The sequence below is a fragment of the Xiphophorus maculatus genome, chromosome 10, assembly GCF_002775205.1.
Source record: "Xiphophorus maculatus strain JP 163 A chromosome 10, X_maculatus-5.0-male, whole genome shotgun sequence".
NCBI classification, from domain to species: Eukaryota; Metazoa; Chordata; class Actinopteri; order Cyprinodontiformes; family Poeciliidae; genus Xiphophorus; species Xiphophorus maculatus.
In genome coordinates, this window is record NC_036452.1 from 17,248,356 (window position 1) to 17,264,053 (window position 15,698).

Below are 15,698 nucleotides of genomic sequence, written 5' to 3' on the forward strand. Positions count from 1 at the left end.
GATGTCAACTGTTCCTCAGAAATAGTTGTTGCTCAAGCAAAAGTAGGTGCATCATTAGTCATGCAGAAAACAGGCTGGGGACCAAGACAGGACTGGAATTAAGGAAGCACATAAAGGCCATTACACCATATTTTTTGTTCCTACCAGAAATAAAACCTCTGAGACTCATTGACTCAGCATTTCCCATTCCAGGTCATTACTATCATCATTTGATGAATGCCAGAAGATTGATTAAGATTTATCTCTTTACCTGCTTTGAAGTTAAAAGTTTGGACTGTGTTAAACATTTTGGGTGTCCGTCCAAAGAACGTTTGCCGGATATTTCGTCTGACAGAGCTGTTTGGTCAGGTTGGTTACTCTCCTTGCTCTCGCACATCGCCTCAGCTCTGCCCACAGGTTTTCTATCGGACTGAGATCAGGGATTTCTTTTGGCCTCTCCAAAGAAAGGCCAACTTTTTTTACTTTGTTGTTCTTTAAGCCACTTTGTAGGCAATGTGGTGGTATGCTTGGGGATCACTATCTATTTGGAAAACACGTTTGTTCCAGTCTAAACGACCTGACTGAAGTCTTAAAAATGCTGCCATCCTGTCCCCCCTGCAGCAAAAATACTCGCATGTAAGGAGGATCTTCTCATGCATGAACATTTCTCTCTTTTCCTTCCAAATGGAGAAATTGTCAATTTAGGTTGATCAGACCACAGGATGCGTCCCTGAAAATTAAGGTTTTTGTTCCTGTGTGTATTTGCAAGCTGTAATTTGTCTCTTTTGTGTTGCTTTCGAGCTCATTTCAACACATGAAGAAATTAATTAAAAAGTTTCATAAAGTATGCAAATATCTGATTTAATCAATGTGACATGTTTTGGCCTTTTTTTCAGTGATGGATTCAGTTGAATTTGAATTTGTGTGGTCTTGAATATTCCATGTCTGTCTTTTTACTTTTTAATTAGCTTTTGGGGTTTTGTTTTGTGATTCTATTAATTAAAAGTACAAAATAACGCAACAAATTATTATTATTTACAACCTTCCTGCTTTTTTTAGGCTAGGGGTACTAACAATGATAGGCAGAGTGAAATTATTATGATAAACATCCTTTGACTAGTCTTAAAAAATTTTTTTTTTATTAAAACTGAACTTTTTTTGTAAAATACGTTGTGTTATGCATCAAATTATTCACTCTGCATTCATTTTTAATGTATAATTATACACAAAGACCAAGTGTGACCAAAAGCTGACTAGGTAACAAACCAGATTCTACTTGTGTAACAATATTTTAATCACAAATTTGTCAAAACATTTCACTCATTAGTATTAAGTAGACTAATAATGAAATTCCCGCGTTATCGGCCACAGGAGACAAGCTGAGAAAATTGCAGTAGCTTTCCCGCAAATAGATTAATTTTTCACTTGAGTTATATTAAAAAATATATATGCTGGGCGTGCCGTGGTAGCGTAGTGGTTAGCGCGACCCATATTTGGAGGCCTTGAGTCCTCGACGCGGCCGTCGCGGGTTCGACTCCCGGACCCGACGATATTTGTCGCATGTCTTCCCCCCTCTCCTTCCCTGTTTCCTGTCAGCCTACTGTCATATAAGGGACAAAAGAGCCCCTGGAGGGGTAAAAAAAAACCAAAAAAAACTTTAAAAATATATATGTTACATTTAAGGTGTTTCATTTTATTTATTTATTTTGCATTACAAAAGCCTTAGTTTGTTTCCAGAGATGTGTACTGAGTTCTGAGTTCTACTATGGTGTCTAGTGGTTGTCATGGAGACTTGGTGAGCCCAAGATACCACAAGTGGCAGTTCTCTGTCAGTGAGCTTTGGAGATCTTTACCCACCTCTTCACTATGTGTGACGGAAGACAGATTTGGGTCCTCTGCAGTCTTTGTGCAGTTGTTGACCTGAACGTCCAGGTTCTCTTATTTCTTATTCGTGATGCATCATATTTATATCCCTGGGAAACTGAAATGTGCTAATTAAAAGTTCCCACACACCCTGACTCACTTTACCAAGTAATTTCTAAACTACAAAAAAAGCTTTAACATCATTTAATTTACAAGACGTGTTAGGGGTTGCAAAATTATGCCAATGATTAAAAGAAAAAAAACGCGTAAAGAAATAATGAACAGGGGGAAAATATCTGGTAATTTTTTTTACATGGAATTTTTCTTCACTACTAAACAAATTTATAAAAATTAAAAGTTAGATTTTTCTAATATTTCCAGCATTAGATTACAATACTGTGGTAAAAGAGTAATTCATTTTAATACCTTTTTTTTCATTACCAGTGGTAATGGCTGCCGTACCTTATTAACAACTTGGTGGAAAAAAGCCAGCAGCAAAATTGAAACATAAGCTGAGAGACACGCTGCACATTAACATTAACAATGACACTTGTGTTTTTACGCGCCCTACAGGTCATTCCAGGACTTGGCGAGGCAGATCGACGTGGAGTACGGCACAGTGAGAGACTCCGCCGTCTACGACTACTTCAGGAATAAAGGCACAAACCCTCTGGAGCAGGACAGCACGTACGCAGAGCTGTGGAGAACCATCAGCAAGAACGACGGCATGGACTACTCCGTGTCCAGCCCGTCAGAAGGCATCCGCAAGGTTTGTGTCTCAGTCTGTGGCAAACTTCATGAGTGTAAAACCATTGAATTTCTTAAAAAACAAAAAAACAACTAAAGGGGCAGAAGAGCTGCCCCTTTAGGTTGGATTGTACGCAGCTGGACTGTACTTAAACGCTTCCAGTTGGGGTTTTTTGGGGGGTATCACATTGAATGGTGTTTAATACAAATGGCAGATTTTTTTAAGTTTTACTTGTAAAAATTGAAAACCATGTCATTTTCCGTTGCTTGTGCTGGGGTCTCTCATGCAGACTAAGTAAGGTGCACCTTGGTAAATTTTATAAATTTAGCAGTTGGGTTAAAACCGAGGTGATGAAAGTCAACAACAACATTATTAGACGTTGGTGTTGGTGTAGCTTTATCTGAAGGAGATTTTTGTTGCCTGCATTTTAATCTATGCTGGACCAAAACTAAATTGTTGCATTAGATTAAACCTAAAATAATCTGTCAGACACAAACAGAGTGTTTATGAGAAACAGCCTTCAGAGTCTGTTGGGGACAAAAAAAAGCTCTTGTTGTAAATTGTATGTGTGAACCCCAATGATTGTCAGTAGTCATTTAAAACACACACGCTCTCCTCATTTCATTCACAACAGGCAAACACACACATTCATCTGTTTATCTATTACTTAATTGCAAGCGCAGTTGAACAATGCACCAATTAGTTAGGCAGTATCCCACATGTGTGTGTGCGTGTGAAAGCAGGACCAGTGAGCCGCTGCTGCACGTTATTATGCTCGTAGATCTCCCAAAAAGCCGATGACAAATTAGTTTCAGAGACAAATCGGCTTTGAGCGCATCTATTATTCAGCCGTTTGCATGATAAACCTCCCCCTGGAACCGCTGACGTTTTCCCCCCTCAAACCATTGCGTACACAGACAGTTTTTCATCTGTTTCGCAGGCAGTGTTGGAACCTCCAGTCCTGCAACTGGTTCTTGAGTTGATTAGGATGCACTTCACATGAGCTGAGGCAGCTTAAAAGTTTAAAAACAAAATCCTTAAGTTCCCTTTTTAAAGAGAGAGTCTCGCGTTTGCCTTCAAAACAAAGCTAAAATCAATTTTTGAATTTGTCGAGAGCGACCATGAAATGAAAAATGAACAATTGGCCTCATAGAATGGGTCAGGGGACAAAAAGTCATGTGAATAAATTTAGTTCAGCAGTGGTTCACCAGCTTTCAGAACCAACTTTAGCAGCAATAACGCTCACTGGTGTTTTTGACTTTATTAGTTTGTCACATTGAAGAATTTGTCCCTCTCACCTTTAAACTGTTCTTCCTTCCATTGGGGTTTGAAGACATCGGTCTCTGTGCAGCTAACTGAAGGTCCAAGCACAGCATTTTAATCAGGTTTAGATGTTTAATGTTTCTCTGTTCACCTCCTTGTTTCTCTACCATCACATCCTGACCCTGGTAGCACATTAGTAAATTTGGATGAATTAGTGCTATTAAGGTGGAATTTAAGAAGCTTGTCGAGTGTTTAGTTTCAAAACAGAAAAGCATGAAGCTCACTTTCCATCCCACACTGGACTCAGTTCGAACTATTTCTCTTTAATGTTCTGGTATGGCCCCGCCATCTTTATTCCTCTATCAACTGGCTGTGGATTAAGGATGACCAACAGCGCTCTCCACTGGATGGCCACCAAACCTCAACACCAAAAGACGGGAAGTGGACATTATTAGTTAATCGATTGGAATCTATTTTAATTTACTAAACCATTAACTGAGAATTAATCATAAATCAATTAATTGCTTGCATCCCTAATTGACCAGTTGATGACCCAGTTTGGAACAAGTTTCAGCTGTTGGACAGATGATCTCACTGTAGTTCTCCGGTTGTGGAACCGCCTAAGATGATATTTGTGAAGCCGAGCTTCCTCCAAGCTTGTCTTGTTCGGGTTTTCTCTTCCTTTCTTCTTGAAAATCTTCATTCTGCTGCGCGCTACTTCAAACGCTGCTAAAGAGGAGTATCTCACTCGGGCTGCAAACTGTGAGCAGCGATGAGACGTGAAGCCGACAGCAGCAGCTACATGCTGCACGTCAGAGGATGGCAACAGCATGAAATGATCTAAAAACACGTCTTTGTGTAACTCTGGAGAGAACACGCCGGACAGAACAATGTGCTTTCATTCACACAGGTCAAAACGGTGGAGGCAGAAAGTCCTGCAGTAGCGCTGCTGATGCAGGGAAAACACCCACGTCCTCATCCACTTAAACCTCGCTGCTGCCACTGCTGCCGCCGCTGAGTGTTATTGTCACCTCATCCTTACCCATCACCTCCGACAGACCGCCTCTGCAGCACAACACAGACAAAGCCTTCTGTTCTCGGCAACAGTATCGCATGTCGGCGTGTTCCTGACACTGTAACGGAACCAAATCCGTTAAACATCAGCTTCTGGCTCATTGCTGCAGGAAGAAGATTACCTAACACTGGGTTTATCTGTCTTTAACAGGGAGCAAGCAAGAGCGGTACACAAAAACGGCATAAATAAGAATACCTACAACACCTTGCAGTTGTTTTACGTTCATCTGTCATGGTCATTTATTTCTGATTTATTATAAGCTTCCTATGTTGGTGATGCATCATGCATCTTCGGTGGGTTTTGAAAACCAGAATCAGGTCCACAAGTTAAAAATTTGGGATTTTCTCTAATCTTCACATGGGCAAAATCATTTGTACAGGTCCAAACATATACTACAATATACCTGAACTTGTATGTCATTTTACGAATATTTGTAAAAAAAACAAAAATGTTTTCGAATTACACAATTTTTGTTAGACATTTACCTCAGTAAGATAAGTTATTCACAAAGCACCTTAAGAGACCTGCTAACATGAGTATTGAGTGGAACTGCATAAGAATTCAATGGCCAGGCTAGAATCCTAGGTGTGTATTTTTATTCTTAGTCTTATTTTGTTTCGTGTTTTAACGAGCCACAGTCAAAACATGATCTTATTGATCTATTTCAGACAAACTCAAGAAATAAAAGCAACCAGGCAATAATATATTTTTAAGACAATGTAATTGGTATGATAAGATAGGAAATTAGTTTGGGATTTTTTTTTTGCCCACATTCGGTTCACACTCCTTACCAATTAGTGGTTCTAATGCTCCATTAAACTGTTTGTCAGCTGTCATTAAACAAGAAATAGATGAAGAACCAATCACAAAAGACAACGTCACACTTAGCATAGTTTTAGCACAGTGTACTATTTTCTTAGCCAGTTTTTTCCATTCCAGATCAAATTGTGATGCGTATCTGATGCTAATCTGCTATTGTAACACCAAACTGTTAGATGAAACACAAGTATGGTAACCCTTTTTGTAACGCTAATCCACTTTGTGCAGTGCGTCAGCACCACCGGCCAATGCCTGACAGCATGATCCTTCCACCGCCACGATTGGAAATGATGCAATGTTGTTGTGGTTTAAAACCCTGACTTTGACTCCTGCAAACATCCCACTTGTTCATAGGATTTAGAAAGGGGGAGGGGGAAAAAATGGTTATCGAACTTTTACGTTTTTCTGTCTTGGAAAACGAAACAAGTCAAACAAATCATAAAAACGTCTGACTTGCACTCTCTTCTGAAGCAGGTCGTATGAAATAAAAAAAACTTTAAAGTTTTAAAAACAAACAAAAGTGATGAACAGCTTGAGGCGGGGATCAGCTACAACGAATTTCTGTCAAAACCAGTATCGATAATAAAGAACCCACATTGGGGTGCTTCAATATTGTTATTGAAAACATTGCTCGGGATATAAAGGAGAGAAAACACCAGAGCTGTCACTAGTCTTTAGATGTAGTTCTTGTCAGTGAATCAATGCAGTTAGATGAGATTAGTTCAATTTTGTCAGAGGGATTGTTGATGTGCAAAGTGTTAAAAAAGAAACTGGAACAAGATTTAACAAGGCTTTCAATTAGTTTGGATTACGAAACAGATACATAGACAGGCAGATGGATCCCATTACATTACAGTTGCAGAAGTGCAATTGTTTCACTTCAGCGTATTTGTACAGTTTTCATTGCATCTCTATGTTCATTGTGACTATGTGTTATAACTAAGTTTTTTGTATGCTGCCATTCTTGGCCATAAACTTATGGAGAAAAAGGCCAATAATTTTTAGGAATTCTTAGAAAAGAATGTATTCATGTAGCCCCAGATAAATGATAAATGTGTTTGAGAGGCTACTGTTATCACAAAGTTTATCCTGTTTACTACCTGGTGTTAGTTGGGTCTGGAACTGCAGCAGAAATCTGGACCAAATTTTACCAAATTTCTGTGCATTGTGTTTTTTCCTTCCTGCTCCAGGCAAAGAAGAGTCCTTACGCTTTCCTGTGGGACATGGCGGTGCTGGAGTATGCGGCGCTGACGGATGACGACTGCACCATCACGGTTTCAGGAAACAGCATGAGCAGCAAAGGCTACGGCATCGCCATGCAGCACGGCAGCCCATACAGAGACCTCTTCTCTCAGAAGTGAGTGAACACAAGATAATGACGAGGAGATCATTGAAAAGGACAGAATGCTTCTTTTCGTCCTCCTCATATGGTGGCCGCCAGGGTCAACTGCATAGCAAATGGCAAAACGCGCTGCAAACGCACGAATGATGAAAATTCCAAAATACCTAAGTGCAGCAGCAAAATGCTGCAAAGAAAAATTGCTTTTAATCCAGAATATATAAACAAAATGGGAAAATAGATGCAAATAGCAAGAAAAACAGCAACGATGGAACGCTGCAAACTTGCTAGTCCTTGCTTGCCCTAAAACAGAAGTCCTCCAGTCCACTAGGGGGACTTTATAGTTGGTAATATAAATATGCTGCCATTCTATAGTATCGTAAAAGACTGCATGTTTGAAAAAGACATGAAGTATAACCCGCATTTTCTTTCTTCTTCCAACTTTCTTTTTTCTTTCCCGTTAACTCATTACATCCTGTATTTACTGATAGTCTGTGGTTGCAGCATTTTCTTTTGCGATTATTTGTATACAGTCTGAGATATTTTAACATACATCAGAACTCTGCTTTATATGAATATGTGTCGATGGTAGCAAATGTGGGTACAGAGAATGAACTGAGAAACTTACATTGTTGTCTTCTTTGAGGTTTAGTTTTTATTTGTTGCTGAGAGTGACTTACAGCTTTTGCAAAAACCTGCCGCTGAACAAAAAGAAATTCCACAGTAACACCTCCAGGAGTTGTTACTGTGGACGTATGCCCATGTTTATATATATATATATATATATATATATATATATATATATATATTCATATAGTATCTCAATATAATGTATTTCATTATAATGGGATGATACAGTATCTCGTAATGAGATACGATATTGTAAATGATATCTAATTACTATATAATAAGATATAGTATATCTCATAGTAATGAGATATTAAATATGAGATGTAATTACATCATTACTATGTAATGAGTAATTATATTATAGTAATTACATAGTAATGATCTCATTACATAGTAATGAGATATAATGAGATACTACAATATAGTATCACAAATGAGATATAGTATTGTGTAATACCCTCATTACATTGAGATGCTATGTCATTATATTGAGATAACATCTCACTGTATTGAGATGTTTTCTCAGTATAATGTTTGTCATATTTAGGTACTATCTCAATGTAATGAGAGTTTCTCAATATAGTGAGATACTATATTGAATGAGATAGTAACTCAATACTCATTACAATGAGATGTTATAGTTTGTTGCAAGGCAATAGTGTTACCAACTGCACCACTGGAGTCTCTCTCATCTGAGAATGTGAACCTGTACTGGACTGATTCTGTGCCTTCAAATCATTTTAACAATGCTCCTGGAGAAGATTCATAACTTATAGCTTATAACTTCCTGAAACAGAAACAGGTCTGAAAAAACAGCCTGTGTGCTACACTCAAGAGAGTGATTAATTTGATGTATCAAAGAGTGATGTCATCACTGCTGATGTCATTGTTACCAATGGAACTGAACATTCTAATGGTGCATTCACAGCAGAGTCTGTTTTATATTCAAAGTCTATGTGGAGTGTTGGATGCACTAGATGTGTCAAATGGTTCAAATCGCGCCACGCTAGACGCTTGAAGCTCACCGCAACGGCCCTCGAAGCGCCTCCACATAGACTTTGAATGCAAATCAGACGCGCCTGACGCTTAAAACGCACTTGCTGTGAACGCACCATTATATGTTCAGTGTCACATTACAATTCAAAGTCCTCAAGCCCCCCTGCTGTGCATGTTTTAGATGTGTCTGTATTTCAGAACAGCTGATTCAAATGATTGCATGACCTCTTCTGCAGTCATCAAGTACTGGAGAAGCCTGTTAATCACCCACAGATTCAATCTAGGTATGTAGCAGACGGGGAACACCTAAAACATGCAGGGCAGGGGGAGCACGAGGACCGAAAATGAGAAACACTGCATTATGTCCATCATATTAGGACCAAAGCCCATTCCTAATATGATGGACTTATTGTTTGGGTCAGGGGTCCCAGGTAAGATGCAAATTAAGTTATAGTTAAGGTTAGGGTTAGGAATAGTCTAGCATAGGTTAGTGCCACCTGGGTGTGGGTCGGCGTAAAGGCCGAGCCGGGCATAGATTGGCCTTTACGCCAATGCCAACATGAAGGCCCTCCATGCAACCAGTGGAGGTTGGTCGCATGGACGTCTGTCTTTCCTCAGACCTCCATGTTTGTGTGGAGGTTTGGCTTTTCATGGACTCCTCTGTTTGCAACCTGGGTTTGGGTCGGTGCAAAGGCCAAGCCAGGCTACGCACGGAAACCCCTGGTTGATTGGAGGTCTGTCTTTTCTTGGTCTCCTCTGTTTGTAGGGAGCCTTCTGTTTGCAACCTGGGTTTGGGTTGGCATAAAGGCTGAGCTAGGCTGTGCATGGAGACCCCTGGTGGTATAAAGTTCTGTCTTTGCTCTGTTGGTAGGGAGCCTTCTTTTTGCAGGGGGACCTCTGGTTGGGTGGAGACTCTAGGGTGGTTGTTTTCCAGAGCAAGTTTCAACTTGACTTTCAGGTCAGTAACCTGACCCTGCAGAGATTTAACTGTTTCCTCCTGTTCTATGAATTTGGAATCTTGCTCAGCATGACGTTTGAGCTGCTCCTCATATTTAAGCCTCACTCTGTATTCTTCAACCATTACTTCTATCAGACCTTTATTGCGGGAGGCGTATTTTTCAGCCTCCCTCTGGAAGTAATCCAGCTGTTGAAGAATACTCTTGTCTGCTGTTACTTTGGAAGAGCAAGAAGCCTTTGGCACATCTGTCATTTCTGGCACGTTTCTTCCATGGTCATCTTTGACTTTCATCCGACGTTCTTTTTCTAACATTTTTTGCAGTTTTTGAATTTCTTCCTGCTGGGATTTGACTTCAACCTGATATGCAATCCTTCGTTCTCTTTCCTCGTGGAGATCAAAAATCTTACTCTGCAGTTCTTTTTTAAGATCGTCTACCTGCCTTGTGAGATCTCTGACATGTTGGCTAGTCTCTTCACTCCTGTCATTCTTGTAGGACAAGGGATGAGAAGACTGAGGATTGCCAGTGGCCTTTGAATACTTTGACCTCCTCTCATGGTATTGATATTGGGAGGCCACATAACCACATTCCTTTTGTTTTCTTGACTCTGCAACTCCAGTGAAAACAGGGCTAGAACAGTTAACTGTAGATGGTTGATAAGTTTGCCAGTTTTCAACTGAGTTGAGAGGCTTGGGGTCAGCAGCTGGAGTTTTTTCCTGCTTGACTTCCACTAAGGGGGTGATCTCTAAGTCAGCAGAGGGAGTTGTTTCCTGCTTGACTTCCAGTGATTTTGGACTCTCCAAGTTGCCGGAAGGACTTGGTTCCCCCTGGATCTGTGTTGATTCATCTTCCGGCTTAATGGGGCTGTCGCTGTCATCTTCAATAGGGAAAATGACAGCGTTGTAGTCGACTTGGATGTTGAGGTCCATCATGTCGATCCATGAAAGCTCTGCTGGAAAAGCTTCATGTTCACAAGCAATCTGTTGCTTCATGTTTAAATTCTGGTAGATTCTTGCTTCTCTGAAAGGCTCGAAAGATCTGAAATCGATATCTGGCTTGTTTTGATTAACTTTGAACGTGCTCTGAAGAGTGATCTGTCATGATAGGACTGTGCAACAGGTCTGAGAAAACTCTGTCTGTGAGCTACATTCAAGAGAGAGATTCCTTTGTTGTATCATAGAGATGTCATAACTGCTGATGTCATTGTTATCATTGGAACTGAACATGCTAATTCAACCAGCTGTTTGAAAAATGCCACACAGTAGCTCACTTTAGCTTCAAACACATGTTAATACCTTTGTATCATAGCTGGTTTGAAATTAAAATTGTCTGTGTGAAAATGGCCCATATTTCAAATTAAAACATACTAGCACTGCCTCTATCCTTGCCTGCTTACTGCTCCATCTAAAAATAGCGCTCCTAGCATCAACCATTAATGACGTAGAAGTAATGTTCAGACTGTGCAGCTAAAAACAATGAATAAGACCTGGAGGAGGCGACCAATCCTGGACATTAAATTGGCAACATGTTGAAGATTGAAGGCTCACAGGTGAGCCAGAAGCAAGAACTACTGACAGCACAGTAAACAGAGATCATTTAAATGGTAAAGGAGCAGATACTGGAATGGAAATCAATATGCACACAGACCTGGAAATGCTAACTGCATGCAGTACTAAGAGAATTTTGGAACTGTATCTTTACATTTACAGATCTCTACATCTTTTTATTGGAATATATCTACCAAGATCAGATGGAAAAATAATAAGCATACATAAAATTAGGCTAAAAAAATATTCATATCTCTGGAAAATTTAATAACTTTCTCCACAAACCTCTTCCAGGTCAAAACCAGGACTCTGGCTCCATTAAATGAAACAAAGAAAGTACTTGTATTTTAAGGAGTACATAAAAACGGCTAAGAATTAGTGTGATGATGATTGGGACCAGATGCTGGGGTAAAAAAAACTTTTATTTGTGCTTTCTTTGCCTGTATACTGTATGTTAGAAATAGAAAAACAGAAATATCAAATCATCAGTTGATGTTGGCATTAGCTATAAAGGCTAACTAAAATATACGCAGAACCTATTTAAAAGTATTAGCAAAAGTACAACTTCAGAAAAGTATCGTTTGTATACATTTGTAATATATTTTTAAAATTTGTTGAAAATATACATTTTTACAAATACATAAAAAGTGCATTTTTAACATTATTATCCTAAGTATAATTTTAGGAATATATTTAATTAGAATTTAAATAATATTTTAAAACATACTTTTAGAAAGTGTGCCAAACTACACTTTTTAAAAAGAATATTAGAAGCATGTTTTTAAAAATGTGCTTATATTACATGTTAATATAATCCTAATAAGTATATTGACATGTATTTCAGAAAAATACAGCATATTTAAAATAGACTTAAATATATTATTTTTCACCAGGACACTCTCAAAGTATTGTTAATATTTTTAAAAGGATAGATGTACGGACCAGCACCGACCTGAAGACTAAATTGTAGGGATCGCCGTCACTCGGAGGTTTGAGCTGAGATCTATTACAGTTATCTGTTGATAGCTGAATGTGAATCTTCAGCTGACGTGCGTCAGGGCTTTAGCTGCTTTAAAGGGCCAGGAAAACAAAAATGATGATGGAGGTTGAAGGCTTTCTCTTCCCTCTAATCCTCGTTGTTGACCTTAAGAGTTCATTATCATATTAGAAAGCCTGTGATGATGAGTAAAGGGTCTCACTGAGCCGCCTGCCTCTGCAAATTACAACAGAGTTTTTAACGAGGAACATTCTTGCTGGAAGATGAAGTGGTGTCACACCGACTGACTCTTAAAAACCTGCGTGTTGAAAGATCGGGAGATAAGAAACACCTCCTGCCGGTGGGGCTCTCGCTGTTCAATCGATAACGCCTTCGAGGCTGAAGTCAATTAGGCTCACATGAAAGGAGCTCGCATTAAGCCGCGTTGTTGCGAAGGAAACAGGATTACTCACGGTGAGTGAATGTAAACAGAAGTACATGTGCTAATTACTCACCTCGTCTCTGCAAGGCAGATGTCTGAGCAAAGCCGGTAAATTTAAGGAAGTTGGATCATCTTCCTCAGATGAAGCCGGGCGGCTCCAGAGAAAAGTCGGGGGGTTTTTTTTCCCCCTAATCAAACACAAATTGATCCCAGTGAGATCATAAAAAATCATGCAGATTGGTTATAATCTCCGCAATATTACGTCATTAGCAGCGAGATCACTTAAATCTGAACACTTTCTCATCCATCTGCTATTGATTTTTTTTTTCTTCTTGAATTTGAAGACATTAAAGCACTAATCTAAGGAAGTGAACATCAGACAAGCACTTTTATTAGGTGCAGGATGTATTTTTGATATAGTGCTACAGTACTGTATGTTTTTAACATATTTTGTGTGGCTTTAGCATGCAAAAGTTGAAATTATGTAATGCAAACCTGTTTATATTAGTAATTTAAAAGGGACTTATTGGAGAATATAACTTTATTTAAAACTTACTATAAGGTTGAAACTAGAAAGTAAGAAAGCTGTGTCATCTGCATATGGGGAGATTATCTGACCACAGCGAACCTCTTTTTGGTTTCTATGTTTTAGTCTCAGACACTAAGAAACTTCAAATTAAAAAAAAAACTTATGACACTATGGGGAACTCCTGATAAATGCAGCATGCAGTTTGAGGAAATAGTAAATGAGCTTTATTCATTATTCTTATCTGGGTCCTGGTCAATAAGATCTCATCTATGAAAGGTTTTGTGATACAACCTTCGCTAAAGTCAAAGAAAATTGTTAGAAAAGTCATAAAATTTATACTAAGAGGAAATTCAAGTATTTAAATAGACTAAATGTCTTCTGGGCGCTGAACTGTTTTACTTATACAATACAGTCACCTTAACCTATTACTGTACAGGCGTTAGGTGGAAGAGAATGGTAAAACCTGGACAACAGGTTTGAAGAACTGAGAATGACAAACACATTGGCTAAATAACATATAAAGAACTGGCCTGGGACATCAGTGATCAGCCAGCCTGATTTTTAAACAAGAGTACCAGCAGTAGAAGAATATGTACCAATAGTGTTTCCTAATGTGAACATGAAGCATTCATGAAGGAAGCTTTGTTGTTAAAAAACAAAGAAAACATGAAATTGAGAAAAGTGTTACTCAGAACAGATCCTAAATCATCTAAACATCTTACAGTTTTCCTTTAACGCGTCACTTGGCAGTAGCTTTGTGAAAGCTCCTGCTCAGAAGCTGTGCCTTTTGGTGCCAAGAGAACAAAGGCTTTGTGAACGTCCAGTCACTGCTGAGCGCTCTCACTCTGCAACTACCTCAACTATGTGAACGCCATAAAACGCCCTGAGTGGGATAAGTGAGTGACAGGAGGGGGGAGAGAGAGAGAGAGAGAGTGTGTGTGAGGCGAGTGGCGTGAGCAAAGTGTAAGCATCATTCCGCTGTTTCGTTTTTTTTTTCTTTATTTTCCACCCTGACTCTTTTTAAGGCTGCGTTCATAAACACACGTGTCTGCCCACCGAAATAGAATCGCAAATGAGCATTCGATTGGATTTTCTGGAGCAGATTTGTTACTTTTGTATTGCTTAGCCCATAACTAATAACAATCTTCACACCTGTTTAGATAAATATGTTGCTACCATTAATTTGAATGATTTTTCACAAGTCAGATTTCATGGTGCTCCCTGTGGCCACTTGGTGTCCTACATGCAGTGCGTTATGCGCTGCTTGTCACACACGTATGCAGCTACCATGCAGGAAGAAAAGCATTTATTCATCTCTTTCTTGATGAATTCAGCTGCCAACCAGTTTTCAATGACAGGTAATTTTGGGAGGAATTTTCCGCGCACCTGCTCTTGGATTTTCCTCTGTGTGATGAAAACATTTGCGGGGCTCAAAGTCTCTGCTGCCTTGAAAGCTTCTGATGTGAATATAGAAAGTTTGTAGGGAGGGCAGCTGTTATTCAGCAGCTCCCACGTTAGAAGCAGCAGCAGGTTTTTGATGTTTGCTGCACTGACGCACAAACTCCTTAATGCATTAACCATGGCACACTCTGTCGCTTTGTGAGGATGAAATATACATAAACACCAAAGGTGGAGTCTTGGCGTTAATATAGATGTTGACAAAGAATTAGCAGCAGCAACCGCTGTGCTGCAGGTTCTTTTGTTGCTCTGGGAAAATCGCTCTCCGGTGTGTTTCGCACCTCATAACTCCAGAGGCGTCTTCGCACGAGTGTTGTTTACACCTCCTCCCACTTTTGCTCTCCTCCTCCCGGCTCCGGCTCCGTGTCCTCCTCTTTCATCCTCCGAGGTCAGGCGCAACACTGAGCGACAATCCCATTTCTCTTTGAGATCGTCCTCTCTGTATGTGACGAGCCGTGGACCTGAGGGGCCGAAGAGTCAGCAGCACTGGCTGGATAGAGATAAAACCTCTGAAATGCAGAAACACTGCCACACAGAGAGGTGACAGATTAGTTTGAGGACGATGTCGGCGTCTGATGCTTTCTAGCAGTTCTCTGAGGGTTAGAGGAGCAAAAAGACAGCAATAAAAGGGCGTTGTCTGTGTTTGCAGTCACACCGTGGATGCGACTGCTGAGGCGACGTTGGTCCCCACACGGTATGCGAGTTAACATGAGCACATAAGCTGTGTGAAGATTGTTACTTTCAGCTCTGTGCTTTATTTAGATTATTAAAAGCAAAAGTTCAATGTTAAATTTCGTTCGATTCCTAACACACTAACGAAATCTAGCCGAGGAGCTTTAGCAATTACAATCAGCTCAGCTCCTGCAGAGCAGGCACAAAGCTAAGATCAACTGCATCCCAGAAGTTTGGAAAGTTCCCTGCTGTCTGAGAAAAACAGAAATAATTCTGGAAATACAGGACGCCACAGAAGTTTCTCTTTTGTTTAGTGTTAAATGCTGCTCTTTTTCAGATTAAAAAATAAATACAGCAAACCGACTTGTTATAGTATTTTAATTCAGGTGGAGTGTAACAATCTGAG

At 39.7% G+C, this 15,698-nt stretch overlaps 1 protein-coding gene across 2 annotated transcripts in view; it reads left to right on the plus strand.

Moving 5' to 3' along the window:
• Positions 1-15,698, plus strand: part of LOC102230826 (glutamate receptor ionotropic, delta-1-like) — a 470,639-nt gene that overhangs the window by 440,480 nt on the left and 14,461 nt on the right. For both annotated transcript variants that reach the window (XM_023340569.1, XM_023340570.1), the window contains exons 14-15: positions 2,416-2,611; positions 6,938-7,104. In XM_023340569.1, the coding sequence (XP_023196337.1) occupies positions 2,416-2,611; positions 6,938-7,104 (363 nt within the window). The remainder of the gene's footprint in view (positions 1-2,415; positions 2,612-6,937; positions 7,105-15,698) is intronic.